The following is a 17,569-nucleotide window of genomic DNA, read 5'->3' as shown; positions in this document are numbered from 1 at the left end:
ACAACAGAATGGTTGTGATCATGATTGGCCCTTTTAAACATTCGTCATTAGTACATGTGTCCTGTTATCTGAGAGGGATAGTTCTAGAACCCAAACCCACAAGAACTTAAGCCCCTTATATAAAGTGTCATATCCTCACATATGTGCATCTGCCCACATGCTTCATGTAACCTCCAGATTATGTGCAACAGTTAATCCAATTAATTGCTGTATTACAGTTTAGAGAACAGCGACAAGGAACAAGTCTGTGCATGTTACACATGCTTAACCTAACTGTACACTGTATTATTTTCTATCTGTGGGCCAGATAGATCCCAGGATGCTAACCCCATGCACAGGGACAGCCTCTTTTTTATTATTTTTTTCTTTTTTTGCTTTTTGGGTCACACCCAGTGATGCTCAAGGGTTACTCTTGGCTCTGCACTCAGGAATCACTCCTGGCGGTGCTCGGGGGACCATATGGGATGCTGGGAAATGAGCCCGGGTCAACTGCATGCATGGCAAACGGGCGCTTATCCACTGTGCTATCACTCCAGCCCCAGGGAGAGCCTATTTTTCAACAAAATTTCAGAGGATCTAAACAAAAGTGTCTGGCACTGGGATTTTCTAGGATCTCCTCAGGTGCCTGATGTATCCTACAGAGGGGAGAGGTTCTAAATGTTCCCTGAAATGGAAACGAATACTGGAGGAAAGAACCCTTTACAAACTCTCTTTGGTATTCAGCTGCAAAGGCCTCCAACCTCTGTTCGAAGGCATTCAGAGGAGGACACTGGTCCATCAGTGTCGGTCTGACTAGCTGGTGGGCTGCCCTGAGCACTGTTAACTCATGCTTGATTTCAGTCCGCCTCCACAAAGTCAACTGGGCATTTGGGACAGGAAACAGTCTGTGCCTGAGCACAACCTCTGACTGCCAGCTGTGAGGTGCACGGCATTTTTCATTAGGAAAAATGAAAACAAACCATTTCAATTTTATCTTGAAGTTATCACTGGCCTGGCACGGATCCGAGCTTTCCACGTATGAAGGAGAAATGAAGTCAGATACATACATACTTGCACAATTTTAGGTTTATACCTAAATGACATCAAATAATGTTATCTGTACATTTTTTTAAACCCTGGGTTGTGTCATCTGGAGCAACCAACTATCCTGGCTTGCTTCCAGAGAGCTCTGTAACAACTCACTCTTCCATAGAGAGGCCGGGAAATGACTGCTGTACCAAGATCCAAGGTATAGGGTCCCTTCAAGTTTCAATAGCTCCATAATAACTGCATCAACATTAAGTGCTAGATGCAATGCATCAGAAAGACACAAGACTAAGTTTAAAGTGGTGTCTGTACTGTTTTCCTTCTCTCTTTTTTTTTAAGGTTGTCAATATTGAAAAGTGCCATCTAGCTTCTCATCACCTGGCTCGATTTCCCCTTTTAATTACCCACCTGGATAATTAAGAATATTAATCACCTCTGATTAAGAATACGCCATCAGAAAACTGGACATTTTCTCTTGGGAAAACTTTCTGTGACAGGTAAACAGTAAATACTTCAAGCTGTCAGGGTCTGGCAGCAGTCACAGACAACAGGCAAACAAACATAGTAAATAACTATTTCAAGAAATTTTGCCGACATTTTGCCGACACTAAAATTTAAATTTCATGAAGAAATGTTCACCTGTTACAAAACAAAAAAACTGGAGCCATTTAAAAATGTAAAGTAAAGGCCCTCCCGTTGTTCATCGATTTGCTCGAGCGGGCCCAGTAACGTCTCCATTGGAGACTTTGTTGTTACTGTGTTTGGCAATACGTCACGGGGGGCTTGCCAGGCTCTGCCGTGTGGGCGAGATACTCTCGGTAGCTTGCCGGGCTCTCCGAGAGAAGCGATAGCACAGCGGTAGGGCGTTTGCCTTGCACGCAGCTAATATGGCCGACCCGAGTTCGATTCCTCCGCCCCTCTCGGAGAGCCCGGCAAGCTACCGAGAGTATCTCGCACGCACAGCAGAGCCTGGCAAGCTCCCCATGACGTATTCGATATGCCAAACACAGTAACAACAAAGTCTCCAATGGAGATGTTACTGGGTCCACTCAAGCAAATCGATGATCAACGGGAGGGCCTTTACTTTACTATTTAAAAATGTAAAACTACCTTCATTTCTGTACAAAGAGTTAAGGGGGCCAATCTGACCTACAATCCAGGTCCCGGCATGGAGAGACCCTTGGTTCCAGCTTGCCCAAAGCGAAATATAATCCCAATGTCAAAGCTAGTGCACCAAACTAAGTTATACAAATAGTGCTGCTACTACAAATTTCGGAACTGTTTTTGCTTAAAGGAGCCTGGTATCTCCAGGATTCAGTGTAACTAGCAATTTTTAATGAATAAGCATAGTCCAAGATTCTTCTTTTCACCATAGAATCCTCCACCATAATTTCTTAATAAAATAACCATAAGGAAAACTTGTGCTAAGTATGGCTCAATCAACTCCATAACATTACTTTCATGCAACTCCAAGAGAACCAGATGTGGCTGGCTATGGAACCCACAAACCCAAATGAACACCAGAAGACTTTGTACGGAACTATTAATTTGAAGGGGAAAAAAAAAGTTACAGAGTTGTTACTTTAGCAACAAAATTTATAAGGTAGGATACTGGAATACACAGCAAGTAACAGACAACTCAGCCATAGTAAACTATTTTACTTTCTCCATTGTGTAGGTTCTAATACATACAATTCTTTTGTTGATTTTAATCTTTATTCATGAGCAATTATTTTCATAATGTAAATGGATCGTCACAAAATCCTGTCTGGATTCATAATCCTACAGAATCAATCTCCCCCTAAATAATCAGCAAACACCAGATTAATCTTTACTTAAGAGATATTATCTGTCAAACTGTTAGCACAACTGGGTTTAAACAAACATTTGAGAGCCTTAAAGAACTGCAAAGTAAAGGAAGTATTTTGAAACTAGTGTTGGTTTTCTTTAGACTGAAAGAATTTCTTTTTATCAAGAGGTAAAATACCCTTTTCTAGATGATATTTCTAGGCTACCTCCAGGGCTACAATTCTTCAAGACACCAGAAAAATCATATTATTTAAACTGCTTTAATTTTGGTAATGTCTAGCTCTTTTATAAGCACTGAAAACATAACGAGCTTGAGTTTGAGGCAACAGCAGTAATCACATTATAATAAATACCCACAACTAAGACACTCAGACCTAATTCCACATCTACGTAAATAAGTCTCTTCTTTATCCTATCCAAGGCCTGCTTTCTACCAACTGTTGAAAATACCATTTCAAAGTCACTGTTTTATGTCATTATCCATGTTCCATATGGTTCTGACAGTCAGTCACTATACAGTACCATTAACAATACTTTGTATTTCTTTCTCTAAGGATGACTAGTTTATTGCACAGATAGATGTGGTCTTACAACTTAAGAGCACCTGATGTTTACTCTGATCAACATCACAAGAGACTACCTCCCATATTCAACCCCTGCGGATTTACCCTGAGATTTCTTACTCTCTTTGAGAACAGAAAAAGATCCACCATAAATTGCCACTGAATCATAAACAACCACATTTCGGAATAGAATGCTCTATCTCAGGCAATTTTTCACTTTCAGGAAAACACCTGCTCTGCACCTGGGTGTCCACTCGGAGCAGCTGCCATACTGAGACAAGTCACAGAGCAAAACGAGAAATCCAGGAAAATAATGAAAGACAAGATGGGGAGCAGTTCCTGTTGTAGGAAAAGACAGAATGTGATTTCAAACCAACCCTCTGGCAGGGGCAGAAGCCCTCTGCAGTGTCAAGGTGAGCGTGCAAAAGACATTCCACTCAAATCGGAAAGAGCTCCAGGGGTTTTTTTGGGGGGAAGGGGTTGGTTTTTTGCTTTGGGGGGCCACACCCGGAGACGTTCGGAGGGTTACGCCTGACTCGACGCTCAGGAATCAGACCCTAAACATGAAACATTGTTGTAAATGTAAGCACGAGGTTCTGATTCGTGGTCAGCCAGGTAACAGAGTTTCTTTTTCCTGCTCGGGAGGGGAACGCTGCATCCGGTTAGGGCTTAGGGACGCGTCTGCGGCTGGTACAATAGGGTCTGTGTGCAGTACGTGGTGGGCGCGCGCGCGCGAGGTCTCGCACCGATTGCCTCCTCCTTGCAAGTTGGAGCAAAGCTCCCTCTCCCTTCTCGGGCCAACCTGCACGGACTTCTAGAAGTGGCACCAAACTGAGCTCCTGAGACTACCTAAGCGGTGACATCACCCTTCCCGAGCCACAGCGACCACTGCAAAGAAGCCACTGTTGACCAGCAGTTCTTTAAACACACACACGCCCCCCAAAACCCTTCCGCTGGGAGCTCGCTCCACCTTCCTATCGCATCCCGCAGATCGGGGCCCGACATCCAAGTTTACAGTGGGGTCGTCTGGGGGTGGGGGGTGAGGTGGCGGAGCCGGGGACAGAGTCCGGGGGCGAGGGGGACCTGTCAAACACCTTTTTTGGAGGGGCCGAGGAGAAGAGTCGCGCGCTTCCAGGTCTGGACGGCCTTTTTGTCTGCTCGGGAGGCTCAACCAGACGTGCCCCCCCCCCAAATAAATAAATAAATAAATAAATAAAGGGAGAAGGGGCTGCCTATCCGTGCCGATCCTCGGGGGGGTCCCGCCGCCCGGGCCCGAGGGGGCTGGCGACGTGCCGGTCCGCCCGGCGAACGCCCCAACTTCTCGGGGTCCCGCCGCCGCCGGCCGCCCCCGCGCGGGGGGGGGGCCCGGGAACAATGCGGGGCTGCGGGGCGCCCACGCTCGGGCCCGCGGCGGACGGGGAGGGGGGAGCGTCCTCGGCCCGCGCGCCCTGGAACAAAAGGGGCCGCGGGGGGCGCCGGCCCGAGGCGCGGGGAAAAGTTCGCGCGGGGCCGGGCCGCGCCGCACAATGGCCGGGCCGGGCGCGGGGTCCAGGCCGCGCCGCCACGCCCCCGCCGGGCCCGCGCCGCGTACCTGGTGGGTCTCCCTCCGGCCGCCGGGGCCGCTCGTCATGTTCACGTGCAGGGAACGGCCGAGCGGGCTCCGCAGCGTCCACATCCTCCGCGCCAGCCACGCGGACGCCAGGCTCAGGCACAGCCACGCCACCCACAGTCTCATCGGGGGCCGCCGCGGCCGCTCGCTGCGATCACCGCCGGCGCCGGGCCGAGCACGAGGCGGCGCCGCCGCCGCCCGCCGCCGCCGCCGCCGCCCGGGCTCGAGCCATCGCGCCCGGCCCGCCCGTGCAGCCCCTGCAGCGCCCGCGCGGGGGTGGGGAGGAGCGGGCGGGCGGCGCGCGGCCCTCCCGCCTCCCCGGCCGTGCCGCGCGCGGAACGCCGCCGCCGCGGGCGCCGGTTTCCACCCGGAGCCCTTTCCGACGCGGCCGGGGGCGCGCGGGCGGCGGGGGGCGCGCGCAGCCCGGTGCCTCGGACGCGCGCCGGGAGGCGGGACAAAGGGAGCGCGCAGCCGCCCAGGGCGCGTCCCCGGCCGCCTGCGGGGCCGCGCGGGGCCAGGGCGTCCCGGGGGTGTCCCTGCGGCCTTCCGAGCCCTGCCAGGTGGCCCTGGCAGGGGCTCTGGGGGCTTCCGCGGTTCATTCTTCCTTTTCCCACCCTCCTCCTCCTCCCCAGCCGCCTCCGGGCCTTCACCTGGTTGTGCAAATTAACCCGGCGGGGTTCGCGGGGACACTTACTCTGGATTTTATTCATTTTTTTTACCCCCACCAAAGCCCGCCGAGCGGGAGGTGGACACCGCCGAGCCTGTCTCGGCCGCGTGGTTTCCTGCCCCGCTTAGAGCACTCGAGCCAGAGCCCGGCTCCCAGGGCCTCCCTCCGCCCTGCTTTGCAAAGCACACGGACTTGGGCGGGGGGATTGAAAGGAGACCACCAACTCCTCCCTTCCTTCTCCGCCGCGCCCCCCGAGCCCGGCTGAGTTGCCGGCTGGAAGTCTGCTCTGCAAACGAACAAAAACAAGCTCATCCTCCAGTCGGAAGGCGCTGCAGCTGCTGTGGTGTCTGCAAGACCTGTTTGCGTGTATCCATGACCCCGGCCAAGAACACCCCCTCCGCCGCCCCCCCCCCCGCCCGAGTTAGAGGCCCCGCCTGCTGTTTCCTCGACCTCCCCCCCACCCCCCATGGGAAGTTGGAAGCAGCCCCTGAGAGCGACTGCACGCCCGGGAGCGGGCTTCACCCGGATGTTTCTTTGATCATTTATAGCTCCGGGAGACCTTGCAAGTGTTTCCAAACTGAAGGGCCACACGGTGTTCTGTGTCTGCAGCTCTTCCTGCTGCGACCCGAGTGGCAACCGAGGGCCAGAGGGGCCCTGGGTCCTCTAGTTTTGAACACCAGGCTGGGGTGGGCAGAGAAAATGCATCGCTATTTTACGGCCCTTGGGGATAATGGTGTTGACTTACTTTTGTTCCAAACGGAAGAAACAGACCTTTCCCTCGATTCCTTACTGTACTTGGTGCCAGAGAAGTCCGTTTATGAAAATGGGGTAGAGACTCATTGACAAGGTACAAAATTGTTCCTTATTCACGCCTCCCTTCCCCTTTCGAGACCCTGGTGTGGGGTGTGGGACCGTGTTCTCTGTTGGCCCCCAGGTTCAATTGGAGATCCTGCACCGAGGATGGTGCTGGAAGCCACCCCAGCCACTTCAACCATGCTCAGGAGACCATCAGGGCTACCTCTTGGAAGTGCTGAGGCCCGGGAGGCATGCAGTGCCCAGGATGGCACTGGGGCCCTTGCATCCGCGATCACCTCTCTCAGTGAGCTGTCTCCCTACCCCCCCTTACCCACATTTCAATCAACCTAAGACTCTCAGACAAGTTCCTCTTACTGCCTCAAGTTGCAAAAGCTGTAACAGAAACAAAAATTAAGGGGGGATGCGGGAGGATGGACTTCACTGGGAGAGCCCCTCCCCCAAATAATATGAGGCAAATGAATGAATGCATGCATGCATAGTGGGGCAGGGAGGAGGGAGGTGCTTTGTCGTTGCACTCCCTGCCAGCTTCCTGCCAAAAGCCCCACCTAGCTAGCCCTTCACTAAATCCAGCTCAAAACTGAAGTGGCCCTCCACGCATGAGAATTGCAGGAGCAAGTCCAGATCACTTTGTGAGGTCACTTCTCACCCGTGCCTCCCAGGAGCAGGGTCAGTGAGAAAGCAGCCGTGTGCCAAAGGAAGCCTTTGGTCTGTCTGGAGTGGACTGGAAGCAAGAGTGCAAGCAGCCAAGAATACATGAAAAAAAATACTCCTATTTCTGAAGACAAAGGCGAGAGAGAGGCATGCCCCCCCCTCCATGGAGGAAGCCTCATGCACTGCAAGGGGGCGGGGGGGGGGGGGGGGGGGGGGGAGGCACAAAGCAGAAGCCAGAGCCCAAACAAAAAACCAAGTGGAGGGTCTCTGCCGTCTTAAGACCCTGGATTCAGGTGACTGGCGGGCAGCCTGGTGTCCCACTTCATATCTTAACTCCAAACTGGCGGGGGAAAAAATGGCTCGCACATTTTTTAAAAAAAAAACCTAATCACCGGCAAATCCCCAACATAGGGGTTAGGTCCACTTAACCAGCCCAGGAAGAAACCCAAGCCCAGAGCAAACCCGCGATTTGCCGAGAGGTAACAGCAAAGTCAATACCAGACCTTCTGATAGACCCTGGTATCCCAGCTCGCGGTCCTTTGATCCATCTAAGCCTGGCTGCCTCGCTCTTCCCAGAGAGCCTCCTGAAATACAAATGAGGAGGAAGGAAAGCAGCAAGAGTAAATATACCAAGCAGAAGTTCAGCTTGCCCTGGGGGACTGCCCCCTCCCTTCATCTAGCAGAATGTCATACTGGATATTAAAACCCTCCCGTGTCCAGAATGGAGAGAGGAAGAGGCACAGATTACACAGAAAGCTAATGAGCTAATATCCTTTCTCACCAGGTTTGGAAACGCAGGTTTGGGGATATTCGAAGGACACCTGGGTTGACCTCCGAGCGGCCGTGCAATCACGCTCTGTACACGGGCCCCCAAATCTTGACGGGATCACTTTCCCGTCTAGAACTCTCAGCTTGGGTGACTTTGTTAGCACTGTTCTCCTCAGCAACAAATCACCGCATTTTTATGTTTGCTCCTCAATTAAAAAGTGTAATGGGGCCTGGCAGATGGTACCAGGGCTAAGGTGCTTGCCTTGCATGAGGTTTTCCTAAGCACCGGCAGAGGTCGCTCCTGAGCACCGCCAAGGGTGGCCCCAAAACAAAGGGGCGCGGGGGATAACGTACCCCTACAGAAAAAGAAAGAGCTGAATCTGTCTCAGGGGTACAAAATGTGTCCGTCACTGTTGGTCATTGATCATTGCCATGGGTGCCTCCTTGGCCATCTACAAAACTCTCACATAGACATTTTTGTGGACCTCCCATCACTGTTTCTGCGATGTACAGAAAGTGCACGCTTGTAGTGGCTCACGGATCCAAAAGTCAAGGCCACATGCCCAACAGCACCACGTAGTTAATGTAGGGTGGTGCTCGGCACCCACCTGGTCTCACACATGCCTCAACAGGCACTTCCTGTTTTGTTTTTGTTTTGTTTGGGGCCCACACCTGGCGGTGCTCTGCATTCAAGAATGACAGCAGTGCTCAAAGGACCATGTGGGAATCGAACCCAGTCAGCCACATGCAAGGCAAGCACCCTGCCCACTGTACTATTCTTGGTATTTCTGTCATGACTCAGGTCCCTGAATCTGACTTTTTTTAATGCTACTTATTAATGCTTTTATGTCAGAGAAAGCGAGTTTTCTTCAATATACTGAATAGATGTGCTCTATGATGAGTATTTCTAAAAATAAGTAATGAATATATTAAATAATTTTTCACATTAGTAAATGTTGGGTATTATTATCTGTATTTGATTAATATCATTTCAGTCAGATTCAATCACAGCAGACTTTGAAAGATAAATTCAAAACTAAGGCGAAGCTGTGAACAGCTTTGTTCGTTTGCTTTAAATTTAGCAACAGGACAGGAGATCAATCAAACGGTTGGAGCACATGTTTTGTATGCAGCATGCCCAAGTTTGATACCCAGTATTGCATGTTTCCTGAGCCTCACCAGCAGCAAACCCTGAGCACTGAGTTGGGAGTAGCCCTTACGCATCACTAGATGTAGCCCAAACAAAAGAAAACCAAAAAAAACAAATGGCAACAAAAAGTAGAGGTCTGGAGCAAATTGTACAGTGAGTCAGGTGCTTACCTTGCACACGGCTGACCTAGGTTCTATCCCCAGCATCCCAAATGCCCCCCCCCCCAAGCACTGCCAGCAGTAATTCCTGAATGCAGAGCCACCCCTGAACATTGCTGGGCGTGGCCCAAGGAGAAAAAAAAATGTGTCTTCAGAATCAGCTGGCTCCAACCCGAAGGTTTCTGAAGTAAAAGTTTCATAGACCATAAAAACATCAACTATAGTTGTACTCGTGATACTCCTTCTTAACGTGAAAGTGGCCTCTGCAAAGCTACCCCCCATGAAACAGTCCTGAGAGCCCAGAAAAAGAGGACTCTTCCTCTGAATAGATCGACTCCCAGGCCCTTTTCTGGGGCCTTGAACTGAAAGGGGAAGGATGGGATGAGGGAAAGGGATATAAAACATTAAAACGATAGCACAGTCCAACCTTAGATTCACAAACGCAGACAGCCAGCTCCAGAGATCTGAGAGGCAAGGCTGCTGTGCCCTTAGCACATCCTTCCCCTGACTCTAGAACTTTTCCCTACTCGTGTGTTTACCTCCATGCCAGCATTTCACCTGCTTACAATTTCCTGAATCCTGTAGCTGGCTTCCATGGTGATCACAGACCCGTTTTAATTATGTTAGAAATCCCATCAGAAGGACAAAGAAATGTCTTTCTTTCATTTTGGGGATAAAGCATTGGCCAGCACACCAAATTCAAGACTAAAAGGGATAGAAGTAGACTAGAGGAATAATACAATGGGTAGGGTATTTGCCTTGCATGCAGCCTACCGGTTCCATCCCCAGCACCCTATATGGTCCCCACCAATTCCTGAGTGCAAAGCCAGGAGTAATCCCTTAGAATCACCAGGTCTGACAAAGCTAAAAAAAAAAGGGATGGAAGTGGGTCTAGAGAGATCGTGTAGTGACTAGGGCACTTGCCTTGCACACAGCCCACCTAGGTTCATTCCCCCAGCACCTCCAACCCTTCCAGGAGTGATCACTGAACTCAGAGCCAGAAATAAGCTCTAAGCACCGCCAGGTATGATCCAAAAAATAAAAGTAAATGAATAAAACAGATGAAAGCAAACTAGAGAGAATCACCATCTAACCGGGAGGCAGAGATGGACCTCACTTATATCAGGCATGCATCTAAACTCTGAGCTATCTTCCTGGCTTCATGACTGATTTTGTTGTTGTACTGTTGCACATTTGGGGACCACTCCCAGCAATGCTCAGGGCTTACTACTGGTGGGGCTTGGGAGGAGCAAACATGGTGTAAGGGCTCAAACCCAGGTTGGCCACATGCAAGGGAAGTGCCCTACCCACTGAAATGTCACTACAGCACTTAACTGATTTTTTTAAGAGCCATAACTAATGTGGTTTTGTTTTACAATTTGGCCTGGATCTTTCTTAGATGTATTGTTTAGACAAATCATCGACTTCGGGGTGGGGGGGAGGCATTTGTCCATTAGATAACCCAAACCACAGTTTATTATTATTCCAATCACAGTTTCCCTTTTCAACTCCTTTAATCCACAGGGATTCCTAAAATTAGCAAACTTAGAAATAGGGAGGTAGTACAACGGAATCAATGAAGTTCTGAGCACTGCAGGTGGGGCGCCCAATCCCTCCCCCCATCAAAATCACTTGATCACTTGACATCCCGTTAATCATCGATTTGCTCGAGTGGGCACCAGTAATGTCTCCATTCGTCCCTGTCGCGTGCTAGTGTAGCCCAATGGCATTTGCTCATTCTAGGAAGATGATGAGCCTCAAACCGATCATTCAGGGTTTTGACGAAGAAGTCTGACCATCTTGTAGGTGGGCGGCCACGCGATCTTTTGATGTCCCATGGAATCCAGTCAGTAATGGCTCTAGTCCAGCAGTCGTCTCCAAATCTCATTACGTGTCCAGCCCATCTGATTTTGGACGCCTTGGCAAATGAGACAGCATCCCTGATTCTTGATCATCAACGGAGGTTGGAACTCCGGATTCTTTCTCTCACTTGAGTGAAGTGTGATACTCCAAGCATAGCTCTTTCGATTCCTCTTTGGGAGACCCGAATAGAGTTCTCATCCTGTTTTCGTAGGGCCCAGGTCTCTGAGGCGTATGTTTATGCAGGAAGAACAGTAGAATCCAAGAGATGTGCCTGGAGCTGGAGATTCTTCATCCTCTTAGCTATTTCTTCGACGCTCTTGAAAGCATTCCAAACCGCTTTCTTGTTGCTGCGCAACTCAGGTGCCAGGTGATTCGTCACATTGACTTCTCAACCTAATCATACGTAACTGTTATATTCGGAAATGTTCGTTCCATTGAGAGTGAATGGAACATCAGGAATGAGACCGTTTCTCATAAACAGTGTCTTGGTGAGATTCAGCTATAGTCCGACCTTTCCACACTCACAGTTGAAGTTGGCCACCATTTGTGCTGCTTGGCTAATGTTTGGTGTTATTTGAACGATGTCAACAGCGAAGCAGAGGTGGTGTAGTTGCCGACCATCTATCTTCATTCCCATTCCTTCCCATTCCAGTCGTCACATGACATTCTTGAGGGTGGACTGAAGAGTTTCGGTGAAATGATATCACCCTGCAGAACCCCTCTCTTGATATGGATGATCTCTTCCTTGTAGAATGGTGAGATCCTGGTAATGAATCCATAATACAGCTCACGGAGGATCCTGATGTATTGACTTTGAACGCCCTGATTGGCTAGGGCTTTGATGACCACTTCAGTCTCAACAGAATCAAAGGCCTTCTTTAAATCAATGAACGTTAGACAGAGCGGCCTCTTGAACTTCTGAGAAACCTAAATGAGCTTGGTTATCGTGTGGATATGGTCGATCGTGCTGAATCCTTTGCGGAACCCTGCTTGCTCGCATGGTTGTCCTTCATCTAGTGTTCTGCCAATCCTATTTAGGATGACTCGAGTGAACAGCTTGTAGACGACAGACAACAGGTAGATCGGGCGATAATTGCCAATGTCATAGATGTCTCCCTTCTTATACATTAAATACAATGGGTCCCCATCAAAATAAAAAAGTAAAACTTTTTAGAGGTGGACAGTGGAGGTGAACAGCTCTTCTTTCCTCTACCCCAAAGACTATATACTCTCTATGGGCCGATTTCCTGCCAGAAAAAGTCCATATTATAACCAAAACATAAATTATATTGGAGCTAGACATGATCTTGCCATTTTGTTTTGTTTTGTTTGGGGGCTATCCCTGGTGGTGCTCAGGGCTTACTCCCAACTCTGTGACAGGCTTGGGGGGGAGGGGACAAAAGGCATATGTGGTGCTGGGGTTCAAACCCAGGTTGGCTGTATACAAGGCAAACACCCCACCCACTGTACTCTCTTGCCATTTTTATTTATTTATTTATTTATATTTTTTTAATGTATGAGTATCGCTGGGCTGGAGCGATAGCACAGCGGGTAGGGCGTCTGCTTTGCACGCAGCCAACATGGCCGACCAGAGTTCGATTCCTCTGCCCCTCTCGGAGAGCCCGGCAAGCTACCGAGAGTATTCGATATGCCAGACACAGTAACAACAAAGTCTCCAATGGAGACGTTACTGGGCCCGCTCGAGCAAATCGACGATCAACGGGAGGGCCTTTACCTTTACTTTTACTTAATGTATGAGTACTGCTATTTATTCAGCCACTGATTAGCTGATTAAATTGTGCATGAACTCCACATTACTTTCTTTAAAATTTTTTATAATTTTATTTATTGAATCACCGTGAGAGCAGTTACAAAGCTTTCGGGTCTAAGTCTCGGTCATACAGTGAAACGTCCGTACCTTCACCAGTGCCCATTCTCCACCCCCAACAACTCCAGTATACCCCCATCCCACACCATCCCCCTACCTGTGGGGCAGATGATTTCCACATTACTCTCTCTCTACTTTGATCACATTCAATATTTTGACACCAGACCCACAATTTTTATTTGAGATTTTACCCCAACACTCAGATCTGCTGAAAAGGCAACAGTAGACAATTTGTTTTCTATTGCTGGTTATTCATATGATGTCTCATGGCTGCAGCAGTGGCCATGCGATTTTGAAATTTTGAAATTTTAACACTTAAATCTGGAGGGATTTCTGCCAAAACCTGCTGGGTTCCAAGATTTGCTCCTGAGTCTCTGGGATCATGGCCGTTAAGCAGCTTGATCAGGAGCCAGAAAGGCCGTTCGTGGGTGATGACCTGGGGTCTCGTTGGGGTGGGGAGGACAGGACTGGCTCCACCTCCATCCCGTGAGGCCCAACAAGTTTTGTCACTGCGGGCCCAAGCCTGACTGTCCAATGGCCTCTGGAGGATGGCGGCCACCGAGCCACCAAGGGGGAGCAGGCAGAAGGACAGCACCCTTTCCCCCCTGGGGTAGCCCAGTGACAGTAACCTACTGCAGGTTCCGGACACATTTCTGCCAAAAGCCACTGGGTTTCAAGATTTGTTTTTGAGTCTCTGGGATCATGTCCGTTAAGCAACTTGATCAGGAGTCAGAGAGGCCGTTCGTGGGCGATGACTTGGGGACTCATTGGGGTGGGGAGGACAGGACCGGTTCCACCCCCATCCCGTGAGGCCCAAAATGTCTTGTCACTGCAGGCCCAAACCTGACTGTCTAATGGCCTCTGGAGGATGAAGTCCACGGAGCCACCAGGCGTTCTCTTGCCATTTTTAAATCTTTAGGTCTCTTACTTTCATAAGGAGATGGGGGGCAGCAGGAGAGAAAATATAGTAGATAGGGCACTTGGCTTTGCATGTGTCCAACCTGGGTTTGATCCCCAGCACCACATATGGTCCACTGAGCCCTTCCAAGAATGATCCCTGAGCACAGAGCCAAGAGTAAACCCTGAACACAGCCAGGTGTGATCCAACACCCCCCGCCAAAATAAAGTTTATAAGAGGACACAAAAAATTTCACTGCACCTACAGTGCTTGTGGTTCTTTAATGGAATACATCTTGAAGAGCATTAAAAGTCTTTGTTACTCCTGTAAGGTTTGATTGTACAATGGACCCACTTTTACAATATCCAATGTCTTGTTTGTTTTATAGACTGAAAACTCAACATTTTGCAAAAAACAGAGTATACATAAGAATTTTTTTTTTTTGCTTTTTGGACCATATTAGCAGTGCGTAGGGCTTACTCATGGCTCTGCACTCAGGGATCACTTTTGGTGGTGCTCAGGGGACCATCTGGGGTGCTGGGAATCGAACCCGATCAGCTCATGCAAGGCAAGTACCTGCCCTATACCATTACTCCAGCCTCTCCATGAGGATATTTTGATCTTGACCCACAGTAAATCACATCATCTTTAGGAATGTCTTAACATTGCTTTGCTCCTTTAGTTTATTTAGAACGTATCATTTTGGATGTGGGCTGGAGCGATAGCACAGTGGTAGGGCATTTGCCTTGCATGCAGCCAACATGGCCGACCCGAGTTCGATTCCTCCACCCCTCTCGGAGAGCCCGGCAAGCTACCGAGAGTATCTCACCCGCACGGCAGAGCCTGGCAAGCTACCCGTGATGTATTCAATATGCCAAACACAGTAACAACAAAATCTCCAATGGAGACGTTACTGGGCCCGCTCGAGCAAATCGATGAACAATGGGAGGACAGTGACATTTTGGATGTAAGTATCAGGAATACATTATTTTTCTTACATCTATGTTTTAAGTGTGTATCAAGAAAATATTTTGTCTTTTTCACATGACAGGTGTGACATGGCAGGTGATACATGCTATTAATCATAAATTGTCCTAAAGAAATTTCTGAAAGTTGGAAAATAAAATTGCTGAAAGTCACACCTTGGGTAAGAACAAAGAAATAGGAAGTGTCCTTTATTTTCTTATTTGGTTGCTTTTTGATTAACCAGTGGCACTGAGAATCACCAGGACTAAGGGGGCAACAGCACTGAGGAGGCCAATGGTGCTGAAACACAAACTCCAAGTCTTAGCTCCAAATCTTTGAAATATCTCCCCAGCCCAACAAAATCTTCTTTAAAAAGAGAGAGCCTGGAGGTGCTGGATTGATAGCACAGTGGGTAGGGTATTTGCCTTGCACGCGGCTGACCCGGGTTCAATTCCCAGCATCCCATATGGTTCCCCAAGCACCGCCAGGAGTAGTTCCTGAATGCATGAGTCAGGAGTAACCGCTGTGCATCGCTGGGTGTGATCCAAAAAGCAAAACAACAACAACAACAACAACAACTACAACAAAATAGAGAGAGCCTGGAGCCAGAGAGATGGTATAGGGGTTAAGGCACTTGCCCTTCATGCAGCTAACCTGGGTCTACTCTCTGACACTGCATATGGTCCCCCAAGCACAGCCAGGAGTTACTCCTGAGCATAGAGCCAGGAGGAAGCCCTGAGCACAGCCAGGTGTGCCCAAAAACATAGGAGCTCTCTCTCTCTCTATTTTTCTGTCTGTCTGACTATCTCTCTCTCTCTCTCTCTCTCTCACACACACACACACACACACACACACACACACACCCCTCTTCAAATTTCTTTCAATAAAAACTATCTTGCTTTGGGGCTGAAGAGATAGCACAGCGGGTAGGGCGTTTGCCTTACACGCGGCCGACCCGGGTTCGATTCCCAGCATCCCATATGGTCCCCTGAGCACCGCTAGGAGTAACTCCTGAGTGCAGAGCCAGGAGTAACCCCTGTGCATCGCCAGGTGACCCAAAAAGAAAAAAGAACTATGTTGCTTTTAAAAACAACCATAGGAAGAGATCTGCAAGAGAAGAGTTGATAGGGCGCTTGCCTTGTAGGCCACTGATCTGAGTCTGATCCCTGGTACCTCCTAGGGACATCTGAATACAACGCACAGAGTCAAGAGGAAGCCCTGGTCCCCGCCCCATGTGACACCAAAACAAAAACAAACTAACCCATAGGAAATAGAAAAAAAAATTCCACTTTAGGGCCAGTCCAGGGTATGGGATGCTGGTTCACGTGAACCTAGAAGGGTCGGTCTGTGTAGCCGGCAATGGCTGCATCTGTCTTATCAAGGCCTCGTGACACAGCCCACTCTACTTAGTCACCAGTCTGTGCTCCCTGATCCCTCAGCGTGGCCTGAGAAGTCCTAATGAGGCTGCCTAGAGGTAGCTGACAGTTAAGTCAGTAGGTGTTGGGTGGGGCTGGCTTTTGCTTTTGCACTGGTCTGAGTTTGGCCTCACTTATGCACCTGTGAGAGATGGTTCAGTTCTCAGTATCCCTTACATAGGAGTTTCCCGAAGGCCACGATGGGCCCAGGGCATGTCCCTTTAGGGAACTGAAGAGGACCCGCCAGCCTGCCATTCATCAAGTGAGGACCAGATGTCGCTTTTCTGAGGAGTGCCTGGCTCTGTGCTCAAGAATCACTCCTGGCAAGCTCAGGGGACCATACGGAGAGCCAGGGACCAAGCCCAGGTCAGCAGCATGCAAAGCAGCAACCTGCCCACTGTACTATTGCTCCAGCCCCTCTCTGGCTTCCATTTTTATCATCAAAAGCAGGGTTACGGGGCTGGAGCAATAGCACAGTGGGTAGGGCATTTGCCTTGCACGTGGCCGATTGGGGTTCGATTCCCAGCATCCCATATGGTCCCCTAAGCACCGCCCGGGGTAATTCCTGAGCGCAGAGTCAGGAGTAACCACTGTGCATCACCGGGTGTGACCCAAATAAAGAAAAAAAAAAGCAGGGTTACCATTTATACCAGGAGGCAGGAGACCTGGGTTCTATTTATATCCTTGACATTTTCCATGTGAATGTGAAAAATCACATTAACCTCAAATATTTTTTTCTGTGAAAGTGATATATATATATATTTTTTTTTAAATTTATGTAGCTGGGGGCCAGAGTGATAGTACTGCGGATGGGGTGTTTACCTTGTACATGGCTGACCTGGGTTCAATCCCCAGCATCCCATATAGTCCCCTGAGCACCGCCAGGAGTAATTCCTTAGTGCAGAGCCAGGAGGAACCCCTGAGCCTCGCCAGGTGTGACCCAAAACACCCAAACAAACAAACAAAAAAAACAAAAAACCTGTGTGGTTGGACCTGTCTTGTCCTGTCTGTTTTCTGGATCTATTTTTTACCTGTTTACTTTTATTTGTGAATTCTGTAGACACCCCCGAAGGGGTCTATATAAACATAAGTGCTAAGTGTTTTATGTTAATTTTCCATTTTATCACACACTTTAAACACAAGATCTTATACACATTCAGAGTTCCATGACACTTCATAAAATGGAAAATAATTCACTAAATAGAGTACACACTCCTGACAAAGTTTCTAAGTGGGATCATCTTTCGTTTTGGAGAGCTGAACTCTTGACAAATAACTTCTTCGGAATCTAAGCCCAAATCCCTGCATTTCTAAGGTGGCAG

General features: G+C 49.1%; 2 protein-coding genes across 3 annotated transcripts in view; both read right to left on the bottom strand.

Annotated features, from left to right (window-relative positions):
* The window catches only part of METTL9 (methyltransferase 9, His-X-His N1(pi)-histidine), a 50,354-nt gene extending 45,052 nt beyond the window's left edge, over nt 1-5,302 (bottom strand). Inside the window, exon 1 of one of the 2 annotated variants that reach the window (XM_056138900.1) lies at nt 4,990-5,302. In XM_056138900.1, the coding sequence (XP_055994875.1) occupies nt 4,990-5,133 (144 nt within the window). In that variant the 5' untranslated portion in view covers nt 5,134-5,302. The remainder of the gene's footprint in view (nt 1-4,989) is intronic. The other variant, XM_056138898.1, reaches the window with a different exon arrangement.
* LOC130045929 (transmembrane protein 180-like) overlaps nt 5,162-17,569 on the bottom strand; it is a 63,383-nt gene continuing 50,975 nt past the window's right edge. Inside the window, exon 8 of the mRNA XM_056138810.1 lies at nt 5,162-5,264. Coding sequence (XP_055994785.1) covers nt 5,162-5,264 — 103 coding nt within the window. The remainder of the gene's footprint in view (nt 5,265-17,569) is intronic.

Source organism: Sorex fumeus, unplaced genomic scaffold (genome assembly GCF_029834395.1).
Source record: "Sorex fumeus unplaced genomic scaffold, SorFum_2.1 ptg000130l, whole genome shotgun sequence".
Lineage (NCBI taxonomy): Eukaryota > Metazoa > Chordata > Mammalia > Eulipotyphla > Soricidae > Sorex > Sorex fumeus.
The sequence above is the reverse complement of the archived record's forward strand: the minus strand, read 5'-3'. Positions and strand labels throughout refer to the sequence as shown.